Raw genomic sequence first — 25011 nt, 5'->3', positions numbered from 1 at the left:
TGCATATTCTCATACCCATGTTTATGGAAGTTTGAACAGTATGCAGAGTATAGGGTTTTTTAAAATTTTGAATTATGTAAACAATAGATCTTTGGAGAGACTTAAAAGTGTTCATATGTTAGCACTTCTGCTCATATACCACAAAAGAAGAGAGTGATCATTTTCATATTGTTGCAAAAAAGCCCAACATGGATGTATGTAAATAATCACCAGGCGTTAACCTTCAATTGAGGAAGACTTTAATTTCTAATTTAGCTCCAAAGTAAACATGAGCTGGGATCTCTACATACTGTATTTTTCGCACTATAAGACACACCTGACCATAAGACACACCGAGGTTTAGAGGAGGAAAACAAGAAAAAAAAGGGCCACAGATAGGTGTCCTCTCATGTGTCGGCTCTGCCTGTTGACTCCTGCACTGCAGAAAAGAGACAGAAGAGGCAGGCAATGACAAAGACAGAAGAGGCAGGGTTCAGCACTGTAAAAGGGCCCTGCCACCGTAGCCTGGCTGCTATTCTAAAGGACTGGCACTGCTCCACCATTGGGGACCCCCGAGGTAATACACGTCACGGTCTGTGATGCAGAATTCACTCCATAAGACCCACAGACATTTTCATCCACTTTGGGGGGGGGGGGGGGATGTGTCTTATGGAGCGAAACATAAGGTAATTTATCTGATGAATTTGGGAAAAAAATGCAGCGCACTGATAGGCAGATGCATCTGAAGAAGTGGGGGAAGGTAGAGCAAAGTCCAAAATGAGCATCACACTATTGCTATTGTACATGTGCTGTGACATCACAGGTACATGAGGGATGGTGCTTACACCATCATTTTACGATGTTAACCTTTTCTGGTGAAACCACTGGATTCTGTGGATGCTTGTATCAACAGGCACTAACTATTCCAAACAACTCTTGGTAGCTGTGCACTGTCATTGAATAAATACTAGAATAGCATCATAGGAAGAAGGGCAGTTAAATAAATCAGATCATTAATTTGTAGAGGGTTTTCTTTGTGGGAGGAATTAATGGTAAGCCCTGCTGATTCCCAAAGATATTTGCTTATGCCAAGTCTGAACACAGAGGTATTTCCAGATGCAAAGAATAGTAAGTTTAATTTAATTAAATTAATACTAGCATCTAATAATAGGTTATTTTTTTAAACATTCCTGGAGAAAAACCATTCAGGCAGACGTTGAAGAATTAATTGAAAATAAACAGTGGAGTCCTTGGTGCTTTCTGAGTTTGGTTGTTTGCTTGCAGATATTTCATTATCTGCATAGACACTAGATGTCTATGGAGATTCTCAGTCATCCAGGTCAAGGTTGTCTCAAAGGTGCTTTGAGGCAACTGGACTTTCTGGTTTTTCTTTGAACATGTTTCTCTTTTCATCCAAGAAGCTTCTTCAGCTCTGAAGTGAAAGCATGAGAAGCCAAATGTCTTTCAAAAAATCCCAGAAAGTCTAGTTGCCTCTTGAAAAAAAGCACTTTTGGGACATAACTGACTAGATAAAATATCAATGCTAGTGAGTTTGGGGTTTGCTCCCTGTTTATATGCAATCACTTGCCATGCCAGCTTTGGTGATGGTGTGAGTTTATCCTTGATTAGTGTATTAGTTTCTGCTTGATTGTTTGTCTGGTGTTAATCGTTGCTTATCTGGGTGTTGGTTGCTGCAGAGAATGTGCTCTGCATGTATGTTATGTGCACACTTCAAACCCAAGAATACACCAAGACAGAAGCTTGCCCACCCCAAGAATAAAATAGCCAGACAGAAACTGAGCAATGTGGTATATGCATTACAATGCAGTGAGCCATGTGCAGATCTGTACATTGGGGAAACAAAACAACCACTTCATAAACACATGACACAACATAGAAGAACAAAAACATCAGGACTAGATTCAGCAGTCCATCTGCATTTAAAACACACAGCCCACTCTTTTGAAGATAACAAAGTCCATATTTTGGATAGAGGATCACTGGTTGAAAGAGGAATTAAAGAGGCTATGTCAAAATTGAACAGCCCTCTCTCAACAGTGGGAGAAGGATACGACATGTACTTCCAATCTGCAACACAGTCCTTTCAACAGTTCCAAGAAGGGTCCTCGCTAATTTGCGCTCAGGTGACCCTGATGACACAGATAAACCTCCAGGTGACCTTAATGACTTGCTAAAAGAATGTAATGCCCAGCTGTCTGCAAGGAGTATAAATCCTTCCATTCCCCACCATGTAGTCAGAGCTGAAGAAGCTTCTTGGATGAGAAGTGAAATGTCTTCAAAGAAAAACCAGAAAGTCCAGTTGCCTCTTGAAGAAGAAAAAGCACCTTTGGGACAACCATGACATCTCCATAGACATTTAAGATGGTTTGGCTGGCTTTAGCTGGTTTGTGTGCTGTGATGATGCAGTGTAATAGTCTGGTGATGTTTTTGATGTATGGCAGTGTTATCCTTTTCATAACTTGTGTTTATCATGCTGTAATGGATTGCGTGGTCAGGCACGTTTTGCTGAAGTTGCATGGGTATTCAGTTATAGAGGCAGTCTGCTCCCCTTTTGTGGTGTTCTGGGTTGCTGCAGTGCATTTGTACTTATCTGATAATGTTCTTATATAGCTCCTGTTGTATCAACCTTGTTACTTTGATAATGTAGTACTTGGTGTGGTTTTTTTTTATTACCGACTTGCATTTCTAATTGACCATCATTTTCTCTGTGGGTAAGGATTTTCCAGAAGGTTAGAAAGTTTCATTTTTTTCTTCGTGAATGTTATCCCTTCGAAGATTGTTTCATGTTTTTTACTGTAACAAAGGTGTTTACATAGCAGAATCATCTTTTGGCTGTATGTATGGGGGTGATATCTAGACATAACACCACAGTTATTGCTATGAGTCCTCAGAATGATAATCCCATGAATTCATGTTTTAGTTTATTTATTCATCAAACTGAATATAGGTAATGAGGTAGAAGTTCATGAGGTCCATGATTCTGGGAATTACAAACTTAGTATATTTGGTCAAGTTGGATGAGCAGTACTGTAATACTGCTGCTATGCTTTTCCTTTTTTTGCTAGTTCTGGCTATATGACATAGAATGCTATGACATCAAATGAAATGACTAGCTGAGGAAGTCTGGAAGTTGAACAAATCTTAAAGTTGCCAAGGTTGAGAATCATTGGTTTAAGCCAGGGGTGTCCAAACTTGGGAACTTTAAGACTTGTGGACTTCAACTCCCAGAATTCCCCAGCCAGCCATGCTGGCTGGGGAATTCTGGGAGTTGAAGTCCACAAGTCTTAAAGTTCCCAAGTTTGGACACCCCTGGTTTAAGCTGTAGTTGAGACTTTTCTGGAGGATATTGCATTCTGCAGTGGAAAGTAGGCAGCTAGGAAACAAACAAAAAACCACATACGATTCTGGAATAGACATTATCAAGATATAAATACTGAAATGTATGCACTGTAGGGAAAAATTGTGATTGTAGATTTGTCATTATAATTTTTAGATATAAAAAATCTAAAGGCATCTCTCTTCTATCTCTTTAAGGTATATTTTTACATATAATTTAGATCACAGACATTTTTAATTATATTTTATAAATATAATAATAATATAATTTACATAATTTGTTTAATTTAAAGTTGAGGGGGCATGTGTTTGCCTGCTCTTTCATTACAAAAGTGTTTTATTCATAAGTATCTATATAAATTCCGTCCTGATCTTTTTTGGAGAAATATTCAAGTATGTAAATCTATTTCCTGCTGTCATATTCTGAAAAAGAGTTAAATGGTGATTGTTTTCTGAAATAGAGTCTTTGTTTAATTCTGCATGATTGTCCTTGAATTACTTATTACTGAACAATAGTGCTTGGCAGGTATAATACCCATAGTGCCTTTTTAATGCTTCTTAACTGGAGATTATAAGAGATTAATCCAAAGCTTTTTGTATTCATAGCTTCTTTTAGTGGACTGATTTGGTTTGTTTATTTTTGCTCTCCAATCAGCAGAATGAACACAAAATTGGTTCTTCGTACTCATGGCATTTAAACATAATATTTAGTCTAATAGTGAATTTGAGTGCTAGTAGAATTTTAGCCAGAAAAAGGCTATATTAATCGTCAGAGAATGAGTGCTATGGTTAATCCCAAATATTAAAAGTTAGGGGATGTTGGACTGTTTTTATGGACTATTTTGAACAGGTGGTCCTCGACTTATACGAATTGAGCCCAAAATTTCTATTGCTAAGTGAGATATTTGTTAATGCCCCATTTTACAACCTTTCTTGTCAGTTTTTAAGTGAATCACTGCAGTTGTTAAATTAGTAACAAGGTTGTTAAGTGAGCTTGGCTTTCCCATTGACTTTACTTGTCAGAAGGTCACAAAAAGTGATCAAATGACCACAGGATACTGCAACTGTCATAAATATGAGTCAGTTGCCAAGCATCCAAATTTTGATCACATGACCATGGGAATGCTGCAATGGTCATAAGTGTGAAAACTGGTTATAAGTTACTTTTTTCAGTGCCATTGTAACTTTGAACAGGCACTAAATGAACTGCTATAAATCGAGGATTACCTGTATCTCATAGCACCTAGGGCAGTGGTTCTCAACCTGTGGGTCGGGACCCCCTTGGGGGTCGTACGACCCTTTCACAGGGGTTGCCTATGACCATCGGAAAACACATATTTTCGATGGTCTTAGGAACCGAGACACCAATTTTATGGTTGGGGGTCACCACATGTGGAACTGTATTAAAGGGTCGCGGCATTGGGAAGGTCCACTGACCTAGGAAGAGATGCAGCATTTTCACTTACATTTCTGATTTGCTTTTTGCATTAAAAATAGCACAGCTCAAAAGGGTGATGTTTTCTCTAAGGAATTTATCATCACCTTGACTTCTGAGAACAAGATCAAATGGAAAGAGCATTGAACAAGTTTAACCCAGGATTATCTCACAGTGCAGGCTTGCCACATGCTTCACATGATTTTGATAGAAAAAAATGCACACATTTAAGATTTTGTAGCTCACTAGCTTTTATTTATTTATTTTTGTTTGTGTGCTTTCAGGATTTGATGTTTATACGAAAAAGGAAACTAAATGTTAATAGTATTATTTATGTTAACAGTATTATTTGTGCACATGACAAATGACAGAATAGTTGAAATAAATAGAGTGGCAGTGTATATTTTTGTAATGGGGACCATCAGGTGGGTTGCTGCTGGTTTGGCCCGGATTGGGCGAACCGGTAGTAGCGGCGGTGGGGGGCTCTGCCCACCTGCCCGGAGGCTTCTGTGCATGCGCAGAAGTGTCACGCGAGAACGTGCCCAAACCAGTAGTAACAAAATTAGCAACCTACCACTGGAGACCTTGACCATAGCATTTCCATGAGAAAAAAGGGGGAACATTAACAAGAGACTGCTATGGGAAAAAAGTTCAAGGAATCTTAAATTCTATTGCAGAGTGAATCATAATGAAAGCTCTGTCTTCTGATAGTAATCTATTCTGAGTAAATCTTCCAAGAAAAGGGAGTCTTGAGTTAGGAGAAGCAGATACATTAAATTTTGTCTATTGGTTTATAAGAAAGGTGTATTTTCATTGCAGAAGGATTAATGGAAATTCTTTTTGTCCTTAGTAGGACAAATGGGAACTTTGAATATTTGTCTGGGCATCACTTGCATACTGCTTATACTAGGCTTCTGAGTTACTGGGTATAGGGTGTGTATACATATGCATTTTTGCAAGAAAAGGGTACTTTTATTATATAGTCTGTCTGGTATTTTAAAGGTGAGGGGAGGAGTTCTGGCATTACAAACTATGAAATCTAATAAATAAAATTATCTGACAATTACTTTCCTTTGATCTTTAAGCTTTGAGTATAGTTGCTAGGTACTAATTTAAGATAAGATTACTGAAATGCTGTATGCAAAATGGGTCATGTTTTAAAATAGAAGTAGTCCTGCAGTAATCTTTTAAAAAACAATCTCTACAATTCAGTTAGGTTTTTGAAATATTTGGAAATATCTGTCACAATTGAATACAATTTGTGGCATGGAACTATTTGAACTGTTATTTCAGTGTTTCCAGTGATCTTACAGTTGGAGACCCGTCTATGAAATTATGGGTAATATTAATATTGATGTCTTCCTTTCCCTTTAAGGATTTTAGACCAAGACATCTGTGGAGAACTAGTGCCTCAAGGCAGAAGGGACTGTTTAATGAATCTGGGATCTTTGTTTCCAGCGCTCGAGCCCTTATTCTGTACTCTTATCCATATCACATTGTGTTGCAAACATTTTGAGAGATCATGGTTGTTGTTTTTTTACTTTAATTAAACAAAAACACAAAAAAAGAATCATCCTTTGTTACATCTTATAGAAAGCTTGTCGATTGGTTACAGATAACTTTTGTGCATTTCTTCCACAGTCATTACTTATAGTTCATATTAGATTATACACTTTAAATCAAAAATCTTTATATAACTTACTATCAACGTACCACAATTCTTATTTGACTACAATTATTTGAACATGCTTTTACCTCAAATTATTCATACTTAAAGACACAACCACATAATGGCATTCATTAGCTATTTCAAAAATCCTCCAATAACATTACACTTTTATGGCATATTCTAAGTAAAAGTCAATTAATAAAATTTCTAAACCTTCTTCCCCCCCACTTTTCCCCCCCAACTCGCTGTTTAGAGTTTGTATCCAAGTTGCTTTTACCAATACCAGAGCATGTATATATTATTAAACAATATCCATTGACATTTCCTTGTTATTATAATTGGCTAAAAATCATTTACTATCATCATAGTAGTAAAATAGTAAAAATCATTTACTATTTATATCCCACCTCCTCTCATCAAACCCCAAAAGCATTACACCTTTATGACAAGTCCGAAATAAAAGTTTGTTAATAAAATTTATAGGTCTTTTTCCCGGGTCGCAATATATATAATCATTAAGCTGTATCCATTATCATTTCATTATTGTTATTATAGTTAATTATTTGTTGACGAATAAACATTTAATAACAATCTAAAACAATCTAAGAATTACTAAATTCCTACTTATTGCTCAACCAAAATTAACTATTTTTTTATTATCAACTTTCATTGTCAACCTGTGTCTTTCCAGTAACAAAACAGTCTTATCTCTTCTTTTTATCTCCTTTATAAAGGTTTTATAGACTTCTCTCCGCACTTTGTTACTTGAAGGATCTCTCAGGTAATCTCGTTGCCCTCCAATTGTTATTAAAGTTAGCTTGTCTTTGGTTGTCAATCGTGCTTCTGAAAAAAATTCTCTTCTTAAATCCATCATCATTACCCTTTTTTCTTCTTCTGTATCTTGGAATCTGGGGTAGAGCTCCAGTTCGTCAAATTCCCTTTTCCATATTCCCTTTGTTCCACTTTCACCCACATTTGCTCCATTAATAAATTCATCTGTTGTCTTGTCTTTATCTTCTATGTCTTCATTCTCCCCTTTAATTTTTGGGGCTTCAAACCCTTCATCTTTTGCTGTGAGGAACACTAGTTTTTCCAATTTCTTCTCAATTCTCTTATATCCTTCCAATAGATTTTGAATTCCAGCCAAGATATTTTGGAATTTTAAGGTTTCCTCATCTGAATATTGATCCATGTTTCCAAAAAAGAAGAAGGAAAAAAAAAACTAGTTGCCACTGCCACTGTAGCCTTCCAGGCCTCTTTTTAGATTGATTTAAGCACAAGTTCTTTTGTGCTCTTCAAAAGAGAAGGGTTCTGTTTTTTTCCCCTTTCTCCCCCCTCCCAAAATAGTTCTCAAAAGCACCTGCAAAAACAATTCGTGCCCTTGGCTCTTTATCAGTTTCTGTAAACAAATTGTGAACTCTTCAGTTACAAAGTCAGTAAGATCAAAGAGGAAAAAAGAAGAGATACGTTGTTTCAAAAACTCCAGCCTCTGACCTCCGAGTGGCAGTGTTGCTACTTTTCACTTTCTAATATTTATCTCTGGCTTATAGGAAACAAAGTTCTTTAATGAAATTTAAAAACAAGTAATAGGAAGAATTGTTAAAATAAAAAGTAAGGTTTTAGTCCAGAAGTTAAAAAAATAAAGTAACAAAAAGCAGAAGAAAAAAAATAATCTGTTCACTGTAAGAGGAGAAACGAGAAACGTTGCGAGCACTTCAATCCACAAAGTATAGTTACAAAGAAAAAAAAGCTTTCCAAAGCAATCCAGTATAATTTCGCCACTTAATTCTTTTGCTTAAGGATCTAATTTGGCTTTTTAAAAAAGTTTCTTTGGCCAGTCTTTCCCAAAATAGAAAAAAAAAATACTTCACCAGATGGACTCACTTTCTCTTTTCACTTCCTCCCTTCTGGAGCCATCCCGACTTCATCAGCCTGGGGCTGCCTGTTTACCGCTGGCTTGAAGAACTTCCCTTGGGTCAATCAGGGACTTTGCGGTGTCCCTGAGACCAGCCAGTCTTCGTCTTCCTGATCACAGTCTCTACGGGACGGTTTAGGTCCAAATGGACCGTCCACCATTTGGGGGGCGTTCCACCAGGTCCGCCTGGTGCACCAATTGCGCCCCCTATTGGACCGGGACGCCCTGCGCACAGTCACTCATGCGCTGGTGATGTCCCGTCTGGACTACTGCAACGCTCTCTACATGGGGCTCCCCTTGAGATGCACCCGAAGACTGCAGCTGGTCCAGAATGCGGCCGCACGGGCTATCATGGGGAGTACTAGATACTCCCACATAACACCTCTCCTGCGCGAGCTGCACTGGCTACCTGTGGTTTTTCGGGTGCGTTTCAAGGTGTTGATTACCATCTTTAAAGCGCTCCATGGCACAGGACCTAGTTACCCGCGGGATCGCATCCTACCCCATACATCCCTACGACCAATTCGCTCTCATAGGGAGGGACTCCTCCGGGTGCCGTCCACTAAGCAATGCCAGCGGGCGGCACCCAGGAGTAGGGCCTTCTCTGTGATGGGCCCAACCCTCTGGAATGACCTCCCCCCTGATATTAGAACCACCACGGATCTCCGCTCCTTCCGCAAGAAACTCAAGACCCACCTGTTCCAATTAGCTGGTCTGGCCCATTTATAGTCCTATTCCTTATCCTCCTGGCAGTTATTTTTTAATTTTGGGGTATATTTTGGGGTATATTGTAATGTGGTTTCTAATTTTATTATTACTGTACAGTTTGTATATCGCCTCCTCTATGTATATATATGTATATGATGTTTTAACTCTGACTGTACACCGCCCCGAGTCCCTTCGGGGAGAGGGAGCGGTTTATAAATCGAAATAAAGTAAAGTAAAGTAAAGTAAAGTCCAGTGGCAAAAGTGTCAACGGCAGTATCGGAGTGTCGAGACCGTATGTTGTATCATCGCAACATTGGCTCCTCCTTCTCCAAGAGATCATGTTTTTTTAAACTACTTGTTTCTTCTGTAACCACAAATATGTTTTTTCAACTGCAAATGTTTATGCAATATTAAGTGTACCATAGAAATAAGTACTATATTGACTATTGCCGTTATTTTTATAATAGCTGAAGTAAATATCAGCTATTTGCTTCATCAGGTTCATCTAATAATACACATTGATTCCCATATAAATTCTCTACAGGAATCTGGAATATGTGTGAAACAAAAAAAATTGAGACATCTCCATGAATAGAAAAATTATATCTCATGTGTGTTTCAGCAATGGTCATCTTGGGCTTGATTTAAAACATAATCTTAACATAATTGTCCTTCTGTCTTTTTACAGATCTGTTCATCTTGATACTTTGAGCAAACAATTCTCCCTATCTCTGAATCTTCCAAGGACTTACCTTAACAAGGAAGAGGATTGGTGATTCTTCACAGAGCCTGGGATTTAGCAACTGGCTTCTGAAATAACACCCTATATAACAATGATTGCTGTATGGTCCCATTTTCTACCTTTTATCTGGCTTCAGCTCGTCTAGTTCTCAAATTAGGGTTGAGAAACTTTTTGGAATGAGAGCTGATTCCTACATGCCGTGTTTGAGAGTTTCCTGTTCCAAAAAGCTTTTTATGTGTTCTGCCTTTTTACCCAAAGGCACTGTGGTGAGATGACTTTGCATCATTTTCAATACTATTTTGCCTATCAGATCTATTCATGGTTCAGAGGCATTCTCATAAATAAATATAATCCCAGCTACTCTTTTTTTAATTACACAAGTCTCTAAAAAAGCAAAAATCCAGTGAATCTTATAGGTATCAAGGGAGATGTCCATAAGCACTGTGTTACCTAATCCCGTTATAAATCTGTACTCTTTTTAAATAACTTTATTAAAATAAATTGTCCAGTCACTTACTCCTGCTGTTAGAAGGATTGTAATTATTATTGAGTGGGACTGAAGAATTGTAGAAAAATGTGAAATTGTGAACATCAGATTTAGGAACAAGTGGGGATCTGACTGTCCTTATAGTTATTTCTATTCCATAGTTGACATATACTGTACTACTAGTCATGGAAAGCAAGTATGTCACCATTGTGCTCACAAGTACCTTCCTTGGCAACCTCTAGAGTTTTTATCCTATTTTGCATTTTTCTAAAAAAAGAATACTTAAAAAGTATAATTCCGAGGGTCAGCATCATCTTTAGTTCAAACATCCTATGCCCTAGTACAGTGATGGCGAACCTATGGCACACGTGCCACAGGTGGCACGTGGAGCCATTTGTCAGGGCACACGAGGCGCTGCCCTGTCAGCTGGCCAGCGCGCATGTGCGCGCTGGCCAGTTGATTTCACCCCCTTTTAAAGCCATTTTTCGCCCTCCCTGGGCTCCAGAGGCTTTATAGGAGTCTGGGGAGGGCGAAAAGAGCCTCCCCCGCCCTCCCGGAGGCCCTCCGGCGGCTTCCCTGAAGCCTTCGGAACGCTTAAAACGACCCTCGAGCAATCCGGAAGTGACTTCCGGTTTGCTTGGAGGGTCATTTTGAGCGCTCCAAATGCGTCAGGGAAGCCTCCGGACTGTCCCTGAAGCCTTTGGAACGCTTAAAACGTCCCTCCGAGCAATCCGGAAGTGACTTCCAGTTTGCTCGGAGGGTCGTTTTAGGTACACAGTGCCTAGAAAACAAAACAAAATATAATTTTAAGTAATCTCTCATTAATCTTAAATTATTGAAGGTAATATAAGTCAATGAACCGTTTCATACTTAATAGTATTTATTAAATTTATATGCCACCTATCTCACTACTAAAGCAATTCAGTGTGTAAAATAGATAACTGAAATCTCTTAAGTGAGTGTCTCACTTAAGTATCAATAAATTGATCTGAACTTTTTGATGCCTTTATAAATACATTGAAATGCCAGTATGAATATGGGAAATAGCACTACAGAATTTAGGGAAGTGTGTAAAATAAAGGATAACCATTACTGATCTTATTTAAGAGGTATGAGTTGTGAAATAAGGGCTTTTGGTCCCTACTTTAATTGGGATAAAGTATGTGTGGTTTGAATTTGAATTTATTTTTATGAACAAATAAGTCCCCCATGCCTTCCTCACTCTCAAATATTGAGATGTTTGGCAATGATTTAGAATACAACCTGGCAAATAGAAGGAAAAATCTCATAAAATAACCTTTATTCTATATATGGAGACATAATTTTAGGATCCAAATATGCATGTATGTATGTATATATGTACATTGCTGTCTTAAAGTTGCCAATATAGAATGTTTAATATGCATTTCTGAATAAGCTGATACATTCACCATCTATTTGTATGTAATTTGGGGATTGGTAACAATCCAATAATTCTGGTTTTTTTTTATTTTTTATTTTAGATCTTCATATGATGATTTTTTTATCATGGCAAATGATACCTTAGAAGGTTTTCATGAAGTGAATCTAGCTTCCCCCACTACTCCAGATCTTTTAGAAGTGCACGAATCTAAAGCTTCTGAAGAACTTACCTCACCTACCATTACTTACCGGCTTCATCCTTCAGCTGTGTGCTCCTTACCTATTCAACCAAGTGCTCTGAATGTGACTGATCTTCCTACACAACCTGTCTACTCATCTGCCAGGCACCTAAATTGTGCAGAAACACCAGGTATCAGGTTGGTTATAAAAAAAAACTTCTATTGATTATTACACAGGTTGTGTAATTAATCACTTTGTGCTATCTGTGAATGCAGATAATCCATGCATAATGTATTACTTTTTAAAAATACACTCTTTCCTTACAGCATCAATGTCACAGAAACTGTACCGTGTTCTACCTCAGGAAGCTATGGCGGGTTGTCCAAACATGATCATTCCAGGAAGGACAACTGTAGCGCAGAGAGAGAATTTTTGCAGGGTGCAACAGTAACAGACTTTTCTGAAGGAAGAGATGATGTTTTTGGGCTAAGTACAGATAGCCTGTCTCATCTGCGAAGTCCATCGGTATTGGAAGTTAGAGAGAAAGGCTATGAAAGACTGAAAGAGGAACTTGCTAAAGCTCAAAGGGTAAGAATAATATATATAATGCTATTTCTGTGTAAGGGCAAAATATTGGTTTTGAGATAAAACATGCCAAATCCTGGCAATTCTTTGTCTTTATTTTCTAACTTTTCTGCCCCTCTCCCCTAACTTTCATTATGTACCAATAAAATGTTACACTGCCCTTTAGATAGCTTCTAAGTCATTTCACTGTTTATTGAAAAACAGTGTTATATTATGGTTGTCTGGGGAAGCTATGATGAATTGAAGATGACGCTGCTATTGACCCTGTCAACTGGTGGACTGAGAGGTCAGCAAAAGAGCAGGCTTCTCCTTATTCCTCTCCAGACAAGGAGAGGAATCAGGATTGCCCACAAGCACTCCAGACATGAAGACATACAGTAACTCCCCACAAAGAGTGTGTGATACAATGGTCTTCCTCTGAGAGCTGAGGAAATCTTTGCCTAAGCTATGGCTTTGAGCCTTCAGAAGGACACTTGTCGCTTATTAATTGCTTTTTGGATATTAAGAGTCTGCAAATTGGCAAGTTGCAGTATATCAGGTAAGTTTTCTTCAGTCCTTAGTGAAATAAACTTTATGAAAATTTAAGGGTTTTTAAAAACTATTTTGGAATAAGAAAAAGAATGATTACAACATTGATTTTTGAATGTCACAGGTGGGCTAAGGGAGCAGAATTTGAAATAAGATTTTGAAATTAATTATAGGAATCTCTCCTGTGAGAAAATGTAGCTTAGGGGAAAAATGAATCTTTTGAAATTAAATATAAGAAATATTCTTGTAGGAAAGTGATGATCAGAATAATACATAAAATGGGACCTTGAAGGTTAAACACTAGAGGGAACCAGAAAGAATTAAAAGATTATAATTAAAGGTCCAAATTATTCTGAATAATTTGAATTTAAGGATATTTGGGAATAATACACTCAAAAGTTATTTTTAAGACTTATTAACAAGACTGAGGCTGATTTGAATGTGGATTTAAAAATGGAAGATTATAATAATGATACACATAAAGATTTTACAATGAATATAGATAAAAGAAACCACCTGGTGTCTTAATACTTAAAAGATATACAGAAATAACAAACCAGAAAAGTACCTTGTATACCGTTCTTAGTTTGTATTTAGAAAAAAGATGTTGGAGGAGATAAAGGAAAAATTGAAAAAAATCAAGGAATCTGTTCAAAAGGAATAAAGATTAAGATTGTTAAAAGTAAAATTAAGGAACATAAAATGGGGTTATCTGATCAAGGTTAAAATGTATATGTTTCTGGTAACTCTTAATGAATTTTTGCTGATCAGGATTGAATGATTAAGCTCCAAAATTTATTTATAAATAAGACTTAAGATAGAGGAAGAAGAAATCCTTTTTTTGTACCCTGTTTCCCCGAAAATAAGACTTCCCCTGATAATAAGCCCAATCGGGCTTTTGTGCGCATGCACTAAAGTAAACCCTCCCCCGAAAATAAGCCCTCTCTGAAAATATTGCAACACTCCAGCAGCCATGAGGTGACCACCCTTGCTGCCTCCTGCACCTCAAAAATAATAAGGCGTCCCAGAAAATAAGGCCAAGTGCTTATTTCAGGGGGTCAATGAAAATAAGACCCTCTCTTATTTTTGGGGAAACACGGTATTTTTAGGGAATGTGATAAGGTACTATGTTAAATAAAGGCAGGACTATATAGCTAGTTTATTGTTATTTCTGGTAACTCTTAATGGACCTTTGTTGGCTAGGATTATATGACTACAATCTTGATGAATAAAAGATGCCACATGGCATGAAGAGTGCTTATGTTGCAGCATTAGAGAAGAGGATAAGCTACTGAAGTTGTTTGTACTTGTTATGATGAAGGGAGAAGTTATTTCTTTATATATCTTTTTTCTTGAATATGAATTTTTTCCTTTTCTGTACTTTTTAATTTTTTAATTACATTTTAGTGTTACATTTTTCATTTGTATTAGCCTTATCTTTGTACTTGTAAATTTTAATAAAATTACTATTGAAAAAGAAAAATGTATATTTTTCATAAAATGCCAATAATAAAACACCAACAATTAGCAAAATTGGTCAATCTGATAAAACAGCTGTAAGTATTGTACATTTTTGTGTTACTTGCCTGTATTATGTAAGCATTTTAGTATTCGGATGGAATCTACCTTCTTTAATTCAAATCCATTATTCTATGTTGTGCCTTATAGAATTAAAAAAGAGGTCCTAACTGTCTTCTGTATTAAATCATTTTATATATTTTAAGAGCACCATTGTATCTCACAATATAGTCCCTGATTGCTACTCTTCTCAAAGTGTGGTGCCGAGAACTGGACCTAGTGCTTAAAGCAGAATAGAGTGGACTAATTAGTACCTGTCCTTTAAAATTAAACTTGTGTTGGTGCAGCCTAAAATTGTATTTGTCTTGTTAGCATCCACCTCACATTGCTGGTTCATATTCAATCTTTATTTCTGAGCTAGCTCTGTTTCTACTTAATTTCCCCATCACCCAACCTATATTTTAACTAGTTTGCTTATTAATATGTCATGGGGTAGTTTGTCAAATGTGAAGTAAATGTGGGTTACATTTGCAGAATTCCCTACAACAGACAAAAAGCAAATAACATTTCATGGAAATTTAAAACATGGGGTCAACTATAGAAAATTGCTATATCTGAAGCTGAGCAGGGGTTTTAGCACATCTTAAAATTTTGGGTGTAATAGTGGGAAACAATGAAAAAATCTGTCTGTAGATAAATATCCACAGTCTGGTGAAGGTGATACTTCCGCTGTCGAATAACTAAGCATTTTTTAAAATTTGAATTTGTTTTGCATATTGTATATTGTGCATTTTTATATCTCTTTAGAGACTGATAACAGAAATGCTGAGCAGTTGTATGCTCTAGTACTGATTCCAGAAGCTTGATGTTTACCTACACAGGGAGAGATCCTTTCCATTCTGGGATCTTGCAGCCATTGCCCTGATCTAGGTTTCTTAATATTTACTGCCCCCTAGTGTTATACATTATCTTTAACACTTGTTAAAGTGTAGAGGATTAATACTTTGAGGCCTAAATTGAAATATTTTTTTTAGTTAACCAGTTTTTGTATTCAGATTCGGCTACAAATATAGAAGATATATGATTTTGTTAAATGTAGTTTGTGTGTAGATATGTGCAAGTTGCACAGATTTAATTGTCTCACCGGTTCAGAAAAAGGAATGCAACAATTGCACTTCAACTTATGGACACTATGTTAGCTGCCACATAATATGGACCAAGGATCTTATTGAGGTCATGTTATATCTTCATATCCCTGGGTTCCTTGTGTTTTCATTTTTCCATTTTTTGCTCAGCCACTGTAACTATCATTGCTCTTTTGAGATTTCTTGAATTTTCTGGCTGTGGAAAGGGTTGTTATTCAGTAGATATTTTTTAATCAGTATCACAGTTCAGTCCTTAGAATCTCAATATAATTTGGGGAAAGGCCTCTCTAAATTTCTGGAACTTGCTGCTCCTGTGATACTGTGCAAGACGAATCACAAAACAACTTGACATACCGTAGTATAATTGAAGTCTGAAAATAGCAGGAAAATATTTCATTGGAATACTTGGACTAAAAAGGGATCAATACTTTAAACCAGTTGATTTTTAATGGTGATTTTACTTTTTGAATTTTAGTTTCCTTCAATATACGCTTGCTGAATGTACATCTCCTAACTGAATAGTATAGCCCAGATAGTTAGCAGTCTCTGAGTGTCTACAATATTAACTTATTTAAGAAACGCTTTCCTTGCATGAAAACCTACCATTTAATTTTATAAGCTATAAAAGATGAAATTAAAGTATTAGTTATGCATTGATTTCTGGAAGGAAGAATTGGAATTTTCAGTTTTGGAAAATCAGTGGTTCAGGTGGTAAAAAAAATACATTGCTTATGATTTAAAAATGAAATTAATTCATCATAAAATTTCATTAAAGGTTTATTTGATCCATACAAGAATATTTTAAAAGTGAGGGAAATTAAATTTCTTATTTTGAAGGATATGAGCAATTTAACGTAACATGATTTGGTCTTGTTCTTTTATTGCTTTATTTTGGTTTCAGATTTTAACATATATGTTAATATAACTTCAGAAAGACATAGTTAATAGGTCTTTCTGAAGTAATAGGACCTCCTTAAGTCAGAAGTCTACTTCTTAAATTTTCTGGAGCGAGGGACAGGAGGCTCCAGTGGATGGGTATTGACATGCCCATTTGGCCACGAGACTGGGATGAAGCTGAAGACACCTCTGTGCTCCATCCTTTCTTCCCCAGTTCATCTCATTCCAGCCAAATAACGAGTCATATTTTAAACTTCTCCTGCGATTTCTATCTCTACTGGAACCTCCTTGCCTCTGAAACCAGCTCTCTGCTCTAGCCTGTAAGTAGCTCTATGTGGTTTTCCTTCCTAACCACCAGGGAGTGTTACCTTGTATCCTAGGGATCGGAGAGAGTGCTGCGGTCGCGGTGGCCATTTCCGGCTTAGCCAAACACGTGGTGCTGATCCCTGGCATATTTTGCGATCGGGAGGCTAGAGGCTAGGGATTCCCAGCCCAGAGCCCCCCCCATTGCCCCAACCAACCTTTTAACGGCTTCGGCAGCTGGATTCGAGCCGCGGTGAGTACGGAGCACAGAAGAACGAGAAGGTTTTTTCAACTGTGAGCGTGCCGTGGAGCAGAGGAGAGAGCGCAAAGCTACCCGGGCCGAGGCAAGCCTCGGCAACAGCCCCCAGACACACCGCTCTCGGTGTTGAGGCAGGGGCTGCCCAGAAGGGGAGAAAGCAGCATTCAATGAAAATAATTTCCCTTGTAATTTTTGCAGTGGAAGAGAGGGAGAACCAGGAGGCTGCGCAAGGAGGGTGAGTAGTTTTTTTCCTTATTTTTCTTATTCCCCCACGTGGCCAAGATGGCGGAGGAGGCATCCTTCACCCCCATGCTCCCCTGGGACCCACTGCTTCCCTGGGACCCACTGCTTCTGTCAGGGCCCTAAAGACTACCAACCCCCGCCCCTCTCGTGCCACCCAGAGGGACGGACTGAGGAGGCCTAGGGCCCTCTCAAAGACCTTCTCCAGGAGTTCCAGCCTGGACACCTCCAGGTTCCCCAGATTCCCCAGGGAGATTTTTTGGGGAAAAGTCTCCTCCTCCTCCTTTCCCTTGCAGACCAGGACATGGACTTGGAAGATTCCTGCACCTACATGTATCCTAGGGAGCATCAGGTCCTACCCAGGTCCACACTAGCTCCCCAAGATGGGGTAGCTCAGGCGCCAGAGAACTCTGGCTGGGATTCTCTGGATGTAGATAATCTGCCAAGGGGGCTGCAAAATCTCATCGAAAGAGCAATTGCCTCCGAAATTGCGCATGGATTGCAGTAGCAGACTGCTCGGTCCTTAGCTCCAGATCAAGGTGGGAATCCTAGGGCCAGCTCATCCCAGGCTCGGCCTCCATCCAATCCCGTGAGCCGCTCTGCCTTCCTTCCCTGATTAGTGAAGGCTCAGTAGCAGGGGACAGACCCCACAGAGATCCTGACCTGTCTGAGGATGAGGAGGATGACAAGCCAGAGCCTCCGGCATTTACTGGACTATTCCCCCCAAATTTATTCCGGTTTCTTCTGCGCAAAGCGCATGCTACTGCACAGATAGAAGAGGGGGGGATAGATGGAGCTAGGGAGGGAGCTAAAGAGGGCGCTTCAGATGGGCCTGCAGCAAAAAAGCCTCGGGGCCCAGCTTTTTCTGAGCCCAAGGTGGTGAAGGAGGAGATTCCTGCCCCTCATCTCTTCCTGGAAGTCGTGAAGAAACAATGGGAAGAGCCCACTGCCTTTCCAAACCCTGGCATAACAACAGACATTTTTATAATATTGAGCCAGATTTCTCCCAAGCATTACAGCTACCTGCCGTGGACCCACCTGTGTTGGCCCTGGCGTCTCCTGCATCTCTGGTGGCCAAGACATTCCAGTCAGCGGCCTGGGCCATCAAGGCAGCAGCATCAGCCTCATTCTTCAATCACACGCTATCCTGTGGATGGAGAAGATCCAGGAACGCATTCCCCCAGAGGATGTGTGACTGCATCAGAATTTAAATAAGTTAGTGGCAGTGGCGCAGTTTTCAGCTGATGCCACACAAACACGATGGAAGTTTGCCTCCAGGGCTATGGTGTCATCCGTGGCCTCCTGTCGCCTACTCTGGCTCGGGGTGGTAGGCGGACAGCAAGTCCAAATGGCAGCTGGCGTCGGCCAACTACACGGGGAGCTCCCTCTTTGGGGCAGCCCCGCAACCGCTCCTCAAGGAGAACAAAAACAAGAAAAAAGTTATCCACCTCAGCAAAGAAGGTGGAGCAACCCCATTTTACCGCAAGCCCTCGTACCGTCCCACGGAACAGGAAGCTCAGCAGAGCAGGTACTCTTTTCCCAGGTCAGAGAGGACATCTGACTGCAACTTCAGTAGGGACAGATCCTGTTTCCAGTCTCAGAGTAAGTGGCCCTTTCGGGGGGGAGGTGGGCGCCCCTACCGCCGGGGCAAATAGGTTGAAACCGATCCCACCCATTGGTGGTTGCCTGGCTCTCTTCTCCGAGGTCTGGGTGAGGATTTCCTCTGACGCCTGGGTAATCAGCATGGTCTCATACGGGCTTCGGCTAGAGTTCCTCTCCATCCCCCCTAACCACTTTTGCACATTTCCCCCGGCACAAAACCTAGACAAGCGCAGGTGGATGCGTCAAACCATTAAGCATCTGCTTGACATTGCTGCGATAGAACCGGTTCCCTCGGACCAGAAGGGCCAAGGGTTCTATTCAAACCTGTTCCTCGTGCCAAAAGCCTCGGGGGGTTGGAGAGCTATTCTTGACTTGAAGCTCTTGAACCAACGTACCACAAGTTCAAGATGGCCTCGCTTAAATCCATTCTAGCAGGCATACGGGAGGGGGATTACATGGCATCTATAGACCTCACGGAGGCTTATCTCCATATTGCCATTATCCCACTACACAGGTGGTTCCTACAGTTCTCTTATCTATGTCGCCACTACCAATACAGGCCCCTACCCTTTGGGTTATCTGTCTGCACCTAGGTCATTTACCAAGGTACTGGCGGTGGTGGCAGCCTACCTAAGGGGTTTCCCCATTAGGCTGCATTGCTACCTGGATGATGTCCTTGTCCAGGTGGCATCCCCGGGTCAGGCGAGGACGCACCTTTGGCAGGTCATGGACACCTTTCAGAGGCTTGGGTTCTCCATCAACTTTGAAAAGAGTTCCCTCACCCCGTCAACTAGAAGTCTCCATTTAGGGATGGTTATAGACTCCCGTGCAGGGAAGGTTTTTCTCTCCCCGGACCACAGGGCCAGTTTGGTTAAGATGTTTAAGCAGGTCCGTAGGGACCATTATGTTCCCATAGCCCTTCTATCCAGCTTGTTGGGGAAACTCATATCCTGCATCGAGGTAGTACCGTTTGGCATGGTTCACTAGGACTCTGCAGTGGTGCCAACACCAGCAGCTCGCTGGCCAAGGTCGAGGCCACTCCTCAGGTAGTGGCTGTCCCTCAAGTAGTGGCTGTCCCCAGCCTTGCTCAAGGGGTGCGAGTTCAGGGACCAGGAGTGCCTCGTTCTCACCACGGACACCAGCCTGTTCGGCTGGGGGGTGACCCTGGGGTCCCAGTTGGCATAGCGCCGGTGGTCCTGGCAGGAGCTCCGACACAACATCAACTGGCTGGAGCTCCGGGCGATCCATCTGGCGCTTTGACATTTCCGGACTGCTGTCGAGGGTCATCACGTCCTGGTCACGTTCCAGGGCACTGCACACCAAAGCGATGTTGCTGGGCAGCTGGGCAAACAGACACCTGTGGTTGATCCGGACTGAGCACTTCACGGGGATCGACAACTATCAGGCCGACTGGCTCAGTCGAGAGACAGTGGACAATGGAGAGTGGAGCCTGTCCCAGGAGCTGTTCCAGAACATCTGCCAGATGTTCGGACGGCCAGTAGTGGACGTCTTCGCCACTCCGGCCAACACTCAGCTTCCGCGGTTCTTCTCTAGGTTCCCAGTTCAGGGAACGGAAGGGGTCGACGCCCTTCGCACAAGGTGGCCAAGGGGGCTACTGTATGCCTTTCCTCCCCTCCCCCTCCTTCCCGGGGGAGTTCAGAAGCTAATCAGGAAGCAGGCAGAGCTAATCCTGGTGGCTCCTCACTGGCCGAGGAGACCCTGGTTCGCGGACCTCAAAATCCTGCCAGACCAGCCTCCATGGCGGATTCCGGAGGGGGAAATAGAGCTGCGCCAAGGGAAGGTAATGCACCCGGAACCATACTGGCTTCAACTAGCCGTGTGGAGATTGAGCGGGAGCGCCTAAAAGGAGCTCAATTTTCTCTGCGGGTGATTAGAACCATAGAGGCCTCTCGCAGAAATTCCACCTCAAGGATCTATGACTCTACATGGGTTGCCTTCGTTTCTGGTGTCAGGCAAAACGGGTTGAGCCCACCAGGGCCTCAGTCCCCCAAGTCCTGGAATTCATCCAGGACGGCCTAGACAAGGGTCTCGCCCGGGGTACTGTGCGCAGGCAACTAGCTGCCCTTGCTACGATCCTCCCAGGCGAGGGCCTGGTCCCTCTCAACCAACTACCTGTTGTGAAGAGGTTCCTTCGGGGGGTCTCCAACCTGCACCCCCCAGTGGTGCATAGACTCCCCACGTGGAATCTTCCCACCATGCTACGGCTCTCATGGAGGAGCCCTTTGAGGAGAACAGTTAGCTTGAAGCACCTAACCCTTAAGGTGGTATTCTTAGTTGCTATCACGTCGGCTAGAAGGGTGTCAGAACTACGAGCACTTTCCTCCAGAGAGGACTTGTGCGTGTTCCACAACAGGGGCGTGTTGAGGTTAGACCCAGCCTGCCTTCCTAAGGTGAATTCCATATTTCACCGTTCCCAGGAACTTGTTCTCCCCGATTTCTGCCCTAATCCGGCTAGGGAACAGGAAGAGCAGTGGCACCGGTTGGGTGTCCAATGGGCCCTGCGTATTTACTTGAAGCGGATGGCCTCCTTCCAGAGGTCAGAGGCACTCTTCCTATTCTTCCAACCTTTGTCTCTGGGTAAGAGGGTAACACCTTCCACCATTAGCCGGTGGATCCGTTTAGCCATCTCCCTAGCATACGAATCCCAAAGGTTGCCGGTGCTGGTTGGCATCACGGCACACTCGACAAGGAGCGCTGCCACCTTGGCGGCTTGGGCCTCCCAGGCCCCGATAAACGACATTTGCAGAGCCGCTACGTGGGCATCCCCATCGCCATTTATCCGACATTACAGGTTGGATGCGTTCGCATCGGCTGATGAGGTGTTTGGGCGCAGGGTGCTACAGCAGGTTATTGCAGAGCATGAGTTCCCCGCCCATGGGACTTAGCTTTGGTAGGTCCCATCCACTGGAGCCTCCTGTCTCTCGCTCCGGAAAATGGCAGTTGGTCTTACCTGAACTGCTATTTTCAGGGCTCTTTACTTTACTTTACTTTACTTTATTTTAAATTTCTAGACCGCCCCCTCTCCCAAAAGGGACTCGGGGCGGTGTACAGTCAAATTAAAACACACAGAATACATGAGAATAAATACATAAATACATAGAACCTTAAATACTTAGATGAGGAGGCTATAAAAGCTCGGACAGGAGGCTCCAGTTCCCGCCCTAGGTAGTAGGATAGCTGGGGTGGTGGGAGTTCTCCTTTGTGCCTTGTTTTCAGGTCTGGGGGGGAGCTCATTTCGATGAACTGGAGAAGAAAGGGTGGAGCACAGAGGCGTATCTTCAGCTTCATCCCAGTCTCGTGGCCAAATGGGCGTGTCAATACCCATCCACTGGAGCCTCCTGTCCGAGCCCCGAAAATAGCAGTTCAGGTAAGACCAATTGCCATTCTCCCACGTAATATTAGCCCAAAAGAAGTGAAGGTAGAGCTTTCATCTCCTGTTGTCTTTCTGATATTTTATATTAAAAATGGATTCTATGCATTTTGATTAGTTATAAAAAAGCCAGATCCCTGAATGAAATGCACATGGCTATCTAGTTGCACATAACATGAACCTAACTTCCATATTCTTTTTGAGTTTGCAAGTTAAAGCTGTCATATATGACTGTCAGAATAACATTTTTCCCACATAGGAGCTCAAACTAAAAGATGAGGAATGTGAGAGGCTTTCCAAAGTACGTGATCAACTTGGCCAGGAACTGGAAGAACTCACTGCTAGCCTGTTTGAGGTTTGTTAAAAGACTTTGGTATAGTATACTCTAAGAATGATATGGCTAATTTCCTGAAACCTTTTCCTCCTAAAATAACAAATTTGGGAAATTGTTTGTGCTTCTGAACGTTGCATATTCAAAATGAAGAAAATCTCTCCATAGGTTAGATGATATTCAAATTTATGTTTTTGATTTTAGAATGATATTTTCAGTTAGCTTCTCAATGGCGATCAAGTCTCAGTGACTGTTTAAATTGGCTTGGATTCATTTTTCCAATTACTGTGCTATACTTCAGTAATTTTAAGGCATGGGTAAAAGGTCTGAAGAGTGAACTATAACATTTTCAGAAGTTGTGTCACCACAGTTGCAATCACCAAAAAGATCTTATTTCTGTCTAAAGCTTCTTATAAAAGTAAAATAAAAGGGAATTTTAAAATTGAATATATTGGGTCCTATTTTACATCTATAGTGTAGATCTGTGTGAAGTAATTATACCACATAAGCTTTGTTTTCAATAGGAAGCTCATAAGATGGTGAGAGAAGCTAATATAAAGCAGGCCACAGCAGAAAAACAGTTGAAAGAAGCACAAGGAAAAGTGAGTTCTAATTCTTGATATTATAGCATTTACAAAATTTCTCTTTCTCTCTCTGCATGCTTCCTTTTTGTGATTTTCCAACTGCATTTCAAATGTACAAAGTTCAAAAATCAGTTTAGTTGATTCTATGTCAAAACAATCTAAAGAGAAATTGGTGAGAAACTGTACTCATACCATTTGAGAACAGGGTTCTTATTTTTTGGATGATTATTTTGCATAAAGAGCTAAATCAGTATTCAAAGTTAGCGAACCTTTTCAAATTTAACTCACTGCTGAAATAATCAGTGTAATCAATCTATTTATTTGCCCAATTTATATGCTGCTTTTGTGGTTCAAATTGAACACTGTGAGTGGCTCGCATTTTTAATTAACATAAAAAGATAAAAATAAGGAAATTAAAGCAATTCCTGGCAAAAAAAAATAACTAGCATAGCCCTTAACTGTTCCATTCATAGTTCCCCTTTCTTTCTATTTTAATTAGATATTTTATGTTCCCTGCCAGAGTTTTGGCAGCGTGACTATTATTATGAGATAAACACCAGAAGCAAAACATAGCACACAGAGCCTTTAGACAATTAATAGTAGTTTTCACACACACATACAGTAGATATCCCTTACCACTCAGCTATGGACACAAGGAGAGAAATGAGATACACCACAAGAGAGAGAAACGCCTTCTAATGGCCACCTATATATAGATACCTCTTAAAAGGGTAAATGACTTGTGTGTACCAGAGTCTTAAAGAGGCAATGCCTGCATTGCTGAATCATCCTCTTTGCATCAGATCCAGTTTACAGCTTACAGCTTACACATCAGCTGGCAGCTATTAAATCCTCATTACCTGAAACTCCTCCCATTTAAAAATGTACATCTGATAATCCAAACACTTTAACATAGTCTTTATACTTTTCTACAGATACATGTTTTGTTAACATATCAGCTATATTACAATAGCTAGAACAATGCTGTAATCTGATCAATTTCAAGGAAAATATTTATTTATATGTATGTGTGTCCCCTACTAAAAGAATTTTTCCATAATTTGATTACTGTCATACATAAATATAACATGTATACAGAAATTCAAAAGATACCAGATTTTAGTTGCCTTCAAAATCAATCTTGTTGCTAGTTTGCTACCTATGCATTGAAATCTTGATTTTCCTGGGATTGCAATTCTTTTTATTTCAGTCATATTGGCTATGAATTGCACAACTTATATTTATATCCATCTTTTAATGAAAACTCCAATAGCAACGGGCCATGTCTTCCCTTGTTATAAATAAATAAATAAATAAATACATACATACATACATACATACATACATACATACATACCCATTAGTATCTCGTCTTACTGTGCAGGATGCAGAATGGCATGCTTCTAATACTTTTTTCTTTTGATATATATTTAGATTGATGTACTTCAGGCTGAAGTAGCAGCATTGAAAGCATTAGTGCTATCTACTTCTCCAACTTCACCAACAAAAGACCTTCAGTCTAGTGGAAAAACACCTTTCAGAAAAGGCCACACAAGGAACAAGAGTACAAGTAGTGCAATGGGTGTCAATAACCAGGAGGTTAACATGCTGCAGCCAATTGTAAAGGACTGCAAAGAGGTATTTTAATAATTGGGATTTGGTGAAATTTGGAGCTCAGGGATTGCAAAGATTATTGGGTGCTTTTACAGAAAGTCCTTGGTTATTATTTGAGCCGTCTTCTCCTGCCACATGCAA

General features: G+C 40.5%; 1 protein-coding gene across 6 annotated transcripts in view; it reads left to right on the top strand.

Moving 5' to 3' along the window:
- Positions 1-25011, top strand: part of RAB3IP (RAB3A interacting protein) — a 53813-nt gene that overhangs the window by 10522 nt on the left and 18280 nt on the right. For 3 of the 6 annotated variants that reach the window (XM_081956967.1, XM_081956966.1, XM_081956968.1), the window contains 6 exons: positions 9752-9905; positions 11795-12070; positions 12200-12461; positions 22601-22696; positions 23197-23274; positions 24691-24894. In XM_081956967.1, the coding sequence (XP_081813093.1) occupies positions 11820-12070; positions 12200-12461; positions 22601-22696; positions 23197-23274; positions 24691-24894 (891 nt within the window). In that variant the 5' untranslated portion in view covers positions 9752-9905; positions 11795-11819. Of the gene's footprint in view, positions 1-9751; positions 9906-9946; positions 10072-11794; positions 12071-12199; positions 12462-22600; positions 22697-23196; positions 23275-24690; positions 24895-25011 lie in introns of those variants that run through there. The other 3 variants (XM_081956965.1, XM_081956964.1, XM_081956969.1) reach the window with 2 other exon arrangements.

Source organism: Natrix helvetica (genome assembly GCF_964273705.1).
Source record: "Natrix helvetica genome assembly, chromosome: 6".
NCBI classification, from domain to species: domain Eukaryota; kingdom Metazoa; phylum Chordata; class Lepidosauria; order Squamata; family Natricidae; genus Natrix; species Natrix helvetica.
This window is presented reverse-complemented; position numbering and strand designations above follow the sequence as displayed.